This window comes from Rhynchophorus ferrugineus, unplaced genomic scaffold (assembly GCF_030347505.1).
Source record: "Rhynchophorus ferrugineus isolate W39M unplaced genomic scaffold, kcgeb_rfMv2 rfM2, whole genome shotgun sequence".
NCBI lineage: Eukaryota > Metazoa > Arthropoda > Insecta > Coleoptera > Curculionidae > Rhynchophorus > Rhynchophorus ferrugineus.
In genome coordinates, this window is record NW_027472581.1 from 86989017 (window position 1) to 86998790 (window position 9774).

Genomic DNA, 9774 nt, shown 5'->3' on the forward strand with positions numbered 1-9774 from the left:
ATCAGTCAGAGCGTTTGTAGCATCATATTGAAGGCATTGAATGAAGGCCATGTTTATTATTTTTAAAAACTTTTCGTATTATCACTACTAAATTATTAATTATAAATCTTTTGTGTTCGAAAGTAACCTTCCAAAAGTAAAAGTAAAACTTATCAGTAGTCTGTCTAGACAATATAATTTTTTCTTGTCGAATGATAGAACTTACTAAATTACTTCATATATTAGGTTATTTAATGTTTTGATAATCATTTCATTCTTACAAATCCAAAAACTAAAAGTGAATAAATCAACAAACAATCGTAATAATGCATTCTTAGAAATAAAATAAGGCCGTTAAGTGTTATTAACTAATATTTATTCAGATTTACTTGCATTTTGAATAACTAGGAACACAACAAAAAATATAAACATTAATAATATTAATGAGACGTTTATTCTTGACTTCCTAAAATAGAGAAATTATAATAGTAGAATATGTTAATTTTTTTGTTGAAGGTATGTTAATAAGAAATAAGTTAAGAATATGTTTGCAAAATTTATTCAAGAAGTGAATTTATCACTATATGTAGAGCAGCGATAATTAAAAAAATAATAACTTAACAGCTGAAGGTTTCATTGTTGAAGAATGTTTTACAAATAATAAAAGTTTTATAAAAGAACAAACAAGTTTAAAAAAGACCGGATCAATTGATGATGTTAAACTCACTAGCTAAAGCGGTAGAATATCCAAGAACATCAATATGAGGCTCATCACATCGTATGTTCATTTATATTTGAGATTTGATGCCTAAAATGCTCAAATGATGCAAGAACTGCAGCTGCATTACCATGTATAGTGAAGAGAGCTTATTGAATGAATCACGGAACATCAATAAATGGTTTTTGATATTTTCTGTAAAGTCGTCTAAAGTGATGAAGCTTATTTCACGTCAGAGAATCCTTGTGTGATTGATTAAAAGCAAATTATATCATTACTAGAGGAATCACTGGGCCTTAATTATTTGACAATTCAAAATAGAGGTCATAAATAGTCTTTTTATATACTGAAATTGAATAATGAATAATAAATTTGGCGCAAATGTTGTATTGTATAATATTGTACTGTATAAGTAAATATTGTATATTACCCGACTTTATATTTAGGCAAATCCTTCACATCTTCATGTAAAGCATACTTTTTCAGCCCTATCATTTGATTCTTGTAATATTCCTCTGTATTAACTGAATTTGTATCAAAAGGAAATATGCTTTGATCTTCTCTGCTCATACTATTCCATACAGCTTTTGTATTGTCATTCTTGACAATCCACTCGCACGTTGTAAAATAAAACAAGACACTGTTAAGTTTGAATATTCTGGAATATAGTTTTGACATTCTAAAATATCAAAAATAATTAGTTATGCATTTCGAATGGTTTTAATATTTGAATTAAACATTGGTAACAGTTACGAGAAAAGGGAAACTATTTTGTTTCAGTACAGAAATTCAGCGACTCAGAAAATCTATATATGCATTAAAAAATAATGTATTCATAAAAATATGAAATTTCTAAATTATTTCTATTATTTAAAGTGTATCAATACAGTATCAGTTGGCAAAACCTAAATATACAAAGATAAACATTTATTACAAAAACTCTGAAGTAAGGCACGTGGTTAATTGGACAATGGAGGACGTGTTTTCGTAATTAATGATATTAAATAATACGTAATATATTTTTTAGTGTTTTAGTTTTTAGTATTTAGACTAAATTACAAACAATTATATGTTTTTTCAAGATTAAAAGTCATTTATTAAAAAAGTCTGATAAATAGTTTTTGTTAAAATATACGTCTGTTTTTTTCTGGGAATTTTCATATATTTTAGAAACATAAGTAATAAAATAAGAATAAATTTATATTATATAAGATTATTTGGCTTTTTCAGATGACCTTTTTTGATGATTTTTGAAAAAGGTCTTCAAATTACATTTGAGAAAATAGTGCTCATGACTGGCAACAAATCAGCAGCGAAAGTTTATCATTTCAAATATTTGGGCGAAAATATTCAAGAAACTGGACTGGAATGGATCGCTACTAACATTCGCTGTCAAACAATGGTCACAACTTCTACGGAGCTGAAACTCTCATTTTGAACAGAAGAGAGAAAGAGACGTTATTAGAACGAGATTAGGCTCAAAACGCATTAAAGAAGGAATATACAAGCTAAAAGTTTAGCAGTTTATATTCGGAATTAGAAATGCCGACAAAAAGAATGGGACCAAGGAGATTTACCAGACAAGTGGTGGACTTCTATGAAGCTCGCAGTAAGGCTAATGTTGAAACAACGAACTGGATCGCTGCAATTAAGGAGGATCTGAGAAGAGTCGAAATGACGCAACAAGAAATAGAGATAGAAAGGTTTTTAGACCGAGCTGGGCTGGGAGGTGGATCAGATAGAGAAATTCAAGAAACCTGGAACCAGTAGGCCAGATGAACGAAAAAGAGCCCAAAGAGTCCGAGGGAATGAAAGCTATATGGATCGAAAGAAAAGGATAAAATACCAAAATGTCCCTTTAGTGTACTTTGCGTGGTCCAGTAAGGTACAAACGTTCATAATAAACATTACGGTTATTTAATACATTATAATTAATACGTGACGTAAGAAACATTGACAGAATTTGGTGTATATAGAGCACAACATAGATATTAGGCAAATAGTATATAGTTTTCATTAAAGTCAGTTGGCAAGTTTAAAGAAATGTATTTTCATAAAATTTTAAGAAATAGTTTTGCGCAATTAGTTTTTTTTCTTACTTATAACACGTCGAAATTTTAACAATTCACGAACACATTATTTGTGTAATTACCACAGTTCTTCCAGAAATTATTACGATTAACGTGTAACACAATATACATTTTTTTATTTTCTGTTACTCTAAATGAGGCAAAATATGATAACAAGCTTGTACAGAAACTAGCTAACTTTCTTGATAACATAATGCTGAGTCTACTGAATGTAGTATTTAAAATTTATCATTAATACCTTGTTTTCTTCTTTGTAACAATGGAAAATTTATCCATTAGGTAACCTCGAAACGTATGCAATAGAAAATTGAAAATTCTGAATACAAATTTATTACTGATGATCACCAAAAATGGTTTTGTGGATAACTTCCTCTCGAACGGTGGATACTCGCAAGTAACAGGCAAGTTCAGATAGTCATGCAGCTTTACAAATAGTGGGCTTTTATATGATCCGAAATTATATACAGGAATTTTAAAGTCTTTCGTGTTCTCATTCCTGAAACAGCATATATATTAATAGTGGTTTCGATCATACACAAATGTTAATAAATGGAATTTCTATTTTGAATTCCTTTTTAATGTCTTACCACTTTTTGCCAACATCGCAAGCTACGCATATTACGGCGTTCGCTACATAATCACCGGGAACCGTGTCAATATGATTATTGGGTATTCCATTAAACACCGTCAAAACGCTGCTTCCACACCAAAAATTCAGCTCCATAGGACCGTATAAGTTACCAAACCAGCCAGGAGCTGGTTCAGATACGGTTGATGTAACTAAAACGGATGGTACTTGAAAATATATTACCAAATATATGTAAAAAAAAATAAATATTAAATTCAGAATGTGCAATTCATTGGTTGGAAATTTCACTTAACAGGAATTTTTGATTATTAACTTTCCCAGTTTATAATTTGAATTTCCTTCTATTTATTCCTTTCTTTTATGATTTACTCTTGATAATTTTCTCAAATTGGATATATTTTAACACAAATTGGATATAATTTTTGACAATATTTGATAATATTTGGATAAAATCACAGAAGCAGAACGGCAATATTAAATGGAAACGTGAATGGGCATACTCGTAACCATGTTCTCATCATACTTCTGCTACTAGTTACAGGCGGGAGGTAAAAAGATTATGATTATTTGTTTAAATGAAAAAAAATAATAACAGTGTTGTTTACTAGGATGTGAACGTTCAAATAAAATTAGTTATTTTCCAAAAGGTCCTTCTCTAGAGCAGAAAGGGTTTTTAAAAGTAAGTAATGATAAACTTGAGGAAACCTCTTACGATCTCCTATATCAAGCTTCCGAACGGGAAGGTTTAATTCTTGCATGTTAGACTAACTAGATAGGTTACAGAGGCAATAACCAAGATGCAAATCCTAATTGTAATTCTAATAGTATTTTAATAAAAATCTGCATTAATAATTGAATTGAAATGCATAATATATTCCTTAACATATCAAAAATAATATTGTAAACAGTAGTTGCTCAGCGCAACTCAGAATTTTCAAAAATAATTTTAAATAAGTAAAAATGTAGTATTTTGTGAAGTAGAGATTTGAAACTGAAGAGGTTTGAAATTGAAAACTGAAAGCTACAACACATTTTTAAACACAGATACTTTTGATACATTCATTGTGATAACAACTAAGAAGTATAATGGTAATAATGATAATAACCAGACGGTATCACCAAAAAGACTAAGAATTAAGGGATGTATGTGGTTATATTGCAAGCAAGAATTGTTATATATATTTTTATGATTATGTAGTATGACTTTACGGTAAAAGGAAATTTATTTAACTCATTTGTGCCGAAAACTAGCTTTAGATCTTTCATTTAATGGCAAAAGAATGTTCACGTACCAAATTCTCATTCAGATATTATATCAGCAAATAGCGAACTTTTTTAAAATGATCAATTGTGTACAGCATCTTGATCAGAGTCAATGTAACAAGAAAAGTAAAAATTGATATGAGGTGTTGATTGCTCTGGCGGATGAAAAAAAAATAGGTATGCAAAGGACAAAAATGAAAAATTTTCCATGGTTACATATAATATAGTTACTGTGCAATTAATTACCTATAAAATATATAAAATAGAAAATGAGGTTTTGTTATCAAAATTGTATTTACTATATTCAGTAAATTCAAATATTGTAATTTTAGGTATATTTTGGAAAAATGTTTTTTAACGTATAGTTTTTTACTTTATAATGTTCAAGGCAGAAACTATACACAATTAGAAAAATATTTATGAGTTGTCAGATTAGATATTGTTTTTTAAGTTTTCTGAAAATGTTTTGTACAAATGTTGACTAGTATTTGAATAAAATTTGTTATTAAAATTCTATTTTTTAATTTCCCCCTGTAATAGATAAACCAGTTTGGCGCGCCCTTAGGTGATTTATATGGACAAAACTTTATACATGGGATATCGTATACTATATCTGTCTATTCTATGATTAAAATGCCATTGTATTAATTTTTCTGAAAAAGGTTAATAATATTTATTATATGGAACAAGTCATCATTTTGTTTTATTATTTTTAGACAGTAACCTTAGAAAAATGGCTATAAATAGATTTAAATACCGACGCTTAAAAATATGAACATATGATTCCAAAGTCAGAATATTGTTCCTTAAAATTGAATTTTAGTATCTTATGTTTAATCAGTTCCATACAAAAGAAAAACTATCACAGGAGAATGTGAATAGCTATTTTTAAAATTTTTAATGATTTTTATTTTGATTGAAAGTTTTATAAGTTTAAGACACATTTTACTTACTAATAGTCGGCCGAAACAGAGCAAGAGGTACACCTTCACCTTCACTTTGTAATACATTTTCGGCTACAGCTTTGGTATACACATAACTATTTGGCCAGTTCCCCATTATTCTGATAGAGAACATACAAATAAATCAAAATTAGTATAAGCAAAGATTATCAAACATATTTTTTGTTGAATTAAATCACGACATTATGGCGAATGCGCCGTCATACTCACTGGGGACTTAGTTCATCGAAAAGAGACGGTTTCATGTTCCGGACCATCGTAAGCAATAATTTACCATTCATGTTCGAATCGTAGAACTTTTCTTCGATGATTTTATGTATGCAAAAAGAATATGCTGTCGAGACTGCAACAAAGGCCTTCAGTACCTTTGCACCTTTCATAATATCAAGAATTTCCGTAGTTCCGTTTACGTTGGTCATTACTGCGGTGCGTAATTTGGCGCTCATGTTCATGTTAGCCGCACAGTGAAAAATAATGTTTATCTGAAAATATATAAGAATCGAATATATCTTTTGTCATACTTATTCAACTAATAGTATCATATAGTAGTGTGTATGAAAGGTAACAATGTGTAGAATATTTTAGATATAAAGGTAGCATTATCATTTTAAACACTCAAAAGTTTTTGAGCTGAAGCATAAGTATGTTGTACAGTATGTCTATAAAGCTGGTTTCAATAGAGGCTTGAGAAAATTACTTGGTTCAGTCTTTCGTGTGCATCACTTAGTGTTCTACGGTGATTATATAATATGGTTTTACAAGATAGGTGGCAAAAGTAAATCGAGAAAAAGGTTAGATGAACACATATGACACATTAAAATATTTTAAGAAATAACCGTACCACATTAATTATATGTAATTCGTTTTAATTTATTAACAGTAAAAGAATGTGAATTAATATTGATGGATTTTCAATAGATGGCATAAAGTACAAGACATGTTCAATGGTAAATATGTTAAATACAAATAGTTTCTTCTACATAGAAAATGTCTCATTCACTGTTCATTCTATAATATGTAAGAAGTTATAAGATTTGCTTAATGTGAAAACTATCTGCCATATATATCAGATATGTCCATTGTAAAAATACGGCTTTCCAAAATGTTATTTTACTATGTGTTCGTTAATTTGATACCACGCTGCGATTTGTTTGTTAGAATTTGAAGTGCAAAAAGAAAACATCAACCGGATGCTGATTATTCAAACAAATAAACGCAATCAATATAAGAGCACTGAGGGATACATCAATCGCTAGCCCGACTCACGAAGAAATATGTGGGAAATCAACAACAGATTTCAGATATGTTTTAAAAAACTATGAATCGGTTTGTAGCGTTGAGATGGTCTGTAGTCTGTGTAGTAAGGTAAAAATCCAAATGACCACACTGGTTAAAAACGGTGAACCATTCATTTTGGAGAAAAGAAATTCTGTAAATACGCATAGAGCATAATTACACTACGTTTTACACAAAGGCTTAAAGCTGCGCTCTTGTAAATCTTACAGAATTATTTGTGGTTTAATGTATTACATTATTAAATTCATCTAATTATTGACCTGTATGTGTGATACTTACATTTTCTCTTAGAAATGCCTTATTTGCATGAGACATTCCCAACCCTGGCTTCATTAAGTCACCTTCCACACTTTGTACTTTGTCCATGAAAACGTTCTTATCGATTTTATTAAAAATCTAAAATAGCAATTTTATTACTGTCCGTCTATTCAGTATGTAGGTATAACACGTACCACTTTGTCAAATAACTCATTGGTTCTTTGTTGAGCATCGGCACCTTCCTTGAGCCTAACGATCAGATAAATCATCTTAACGTTGGTTGTTGCTAATAGCTTTGCTGTTAATAGTTTTCCCAAATATCCTGTTCCTCCTGTTATTAGCACGTTTTGTCCGTCATAGAAATTCTTCACACTCCAGGACATTTTGCTTTGAGGTCTTTGTAATGGTGTGGATAAACGTACTGTGAGCTTTTAATCAAATTAGACTTACCCTTGATGAAAATTGAATATATTCATGTGTTCTTATACTGAATGGATCGTTACTTTAGGATGTGTCGTGATAATTAAAAGTGCTGATGATACGGCAACAATATGCCAATTATAATTTATGATAATTAGAATGTTATTTATGGGTAACATTAGTGAGAAATAAGGTTATTAGCGATCATAAAAATGCTAATTAAAAATAATATATATTTTGTGATTAATTAAACTGTATTTATTATTAGTACGTCTTATCGGATTTCACTTTCTGAATTTAATTGCCGTTTTACTTAACTTTTGGTTCTGGGTTTTAATATTAAGTTCCATAAACTTTGACATTCAAAACAGGGTAAATACTACTACTAGAGCACCTTAATATAATGTAATGTGTCTAATTAATATGACTAATTGGTTTGATTATAATGTTACAATATTTAATTACTCCGCGTTTAATTATCTTAATTTCATTATAGGGAAAAAGTGCTTAATAGCAATAATATATTTTAATTTTGATATTTATGAATGATCTTTATTAATATGAACGATTTCAGTTTTTGTAACGTGTATTACTTATGTTTAACAGTTTATTTTTATTTTATTATATATAAAGCCTTTTATCGCCCTTTTCAGATCCCAGTAGATGAATAAAGTTAATCTACTCTTGCCTGGGATCTATCAAGAAATTAGTTATTGGATTTGGAATTATTATAGGAAATATATCGTTACAATTCATCACAAAAGTTATTTTTTGTCCGTGGTACTCAAAGTCTTGTGTTCATAGTTTCTTCTATGTTATATTTTTTCAACACATGTGGAATACAGTTTCGATGTTTCTCGATGTTTCTTTTTGGTGCGAACACTTGGAATTTGCTCTTTTTGGGTAGCTCCTAGCTGAGCTGCGATAATTTGATATATGTGAGTTGAGTCTTCATCCAACACACCTGGTAATTTTGAATTTTTAAACTTTTAAAGCTGTCCAAGGTGCAGCTGGTCAATGCATCAAAATTAGCACTTCCTATACGGTTATAGAAATTATTATATGTTAATCTGATATGCTAATCTGAATCGACTGTTGAAATTTGTACTATCCATTCTGTTATTCTGAGGTGTTATATAAGGTTGTTGAAAAAATAATTTAACTCATACTTAATGGATCTCAGAAAAAGGAAAATACAGCGTAGGCTTATCGAAAAGGTTACGGCATTTATGGCGATGAGTTTATAAATGAACTTTAGTGGTAGAATTGGTTTACTCGTTCTTGTTCTAGAAATTTTGATGCTTAAGATGAATCTCATCCTTGCCGACCAATTATTCAAATAGCTGATGGAATTTTCAAGAATATCTGGGAAGACATCATATTTTATCCCTACCCATTGTCTATCCAACAGTTTTGAATCAGTGACATACATTGGGTATTAAAAGAAACTCGATACTCCAGTTCTACACGAATGACGGTAAGAAAAGTGGAGATGAATCAAAAGTATAAACCACTGCTGTTAAAATATATCATATATTCTTTGATATCTTATTCTCCTTATTTTTATTAATATATTTTGATATAATGGAAATAAATGAATTATAATGCTATTATGTCACACGAATTCTTCGGCTATATTGATTATGCTCAACACTAGGACGAGTGGTATTGCTGTTTCGATCTTTAAAATACACGAAATATAAGTATCAACATATCTTGACAAAATGTATACACATTTCGGATTTACGGATTTTTCGGATCAATCGATGATATCACAGTTCTATGACGTAACACATATACAGTCGCTTCTACTCTGATATGCTGATATGATGATGTTGCACATTCATGGATTAGTTTTCTTTCGATAACGTTCTAACATTGTTTGATTTTAATATTGTAAGTCCATATTTATCAATAAAAGACGACAGGTTGACATTGGACTGGTACACTTTTTGTAGTTGCTTACATATTTCTTAATACAGTTGATTGGACTTCAAAATTATTGCAGTAAAGGCTGTAAAACTGTCAAGTTCTAGGATTCAAGTTACTCAAAATACCGTAACCATAATCTATTAGCGTTAAGAATCATCCCAAAATCTATCCATTATTTGAAAAACGCCCTTAGCATCGTTTATTTGGTTGATTTATTAAATTTTATTCCCTTGTTGAAAGTGTATCAAGTAATTTAGAGGTGTTGTA

At 29.8% G+C, this 9774-nt stretch overlaps 1 protein-coding gene across 1 annotated transcript; it reads right to left on the reverse strand.

Moving 5' to 3' along the window:
* Nucleotides 1–337: 337 nt before the first annotated feature.
* On the reverse strand, nucleotides 338–7659 carry LOC143190785 (fatty acyl-CoA reductase wat-like). Its single transcript, XM_076395351.1, has 9 exons — nucleotides 7606–7659; nucleotides 7350–7551; nucleotides 7177–7293; nucleotides 5812–6083; nucleotides 5593–5702; nucleotides 3375–3567; nucleotides 3026–3283; nucleotides 1128–1376; nucleotides 338–445 (listed from the first exon to the last, which is right to left on the reverse strand). Exons 1-9 carry the CDS (start codon nucleotides 7629–7631, stop codon nucleotides 355–357), a joined length of 1518 nt encoding a protein of 505 aa, XP_076251466.1. The 5' UTR covers nucleotides 7632–7659; the 3' UTR covers nucleotides 338–354.
* Between the last annotated feature and the right edge of the window lie 2115 nt (nucleotides 7660–9774).

Excerpts from the sequence above, each read along its gene's own strand:
- LOC143190785 (XM_076395351.1), bottom strand. The coding sequence starts at position 7,631 with ATGAATATATTCAATTTTCATCAAGG. Across the intron at positions 7,552-7,605 it reads ATATTCAATTTTCATCAAGG|ACCTCAAAGCAAAATGTCCT; the intron begins GTAAGTCTAATT and ends ACCATTACAAAG. Across the intron at positions 3,284-3,374 it reads TGCGATGTTGGCAAAAAGTG|GAATGAGAACACGAAAGACT; the intron begins GTAAGACATTAA and ends ATGCTGTTTCAG.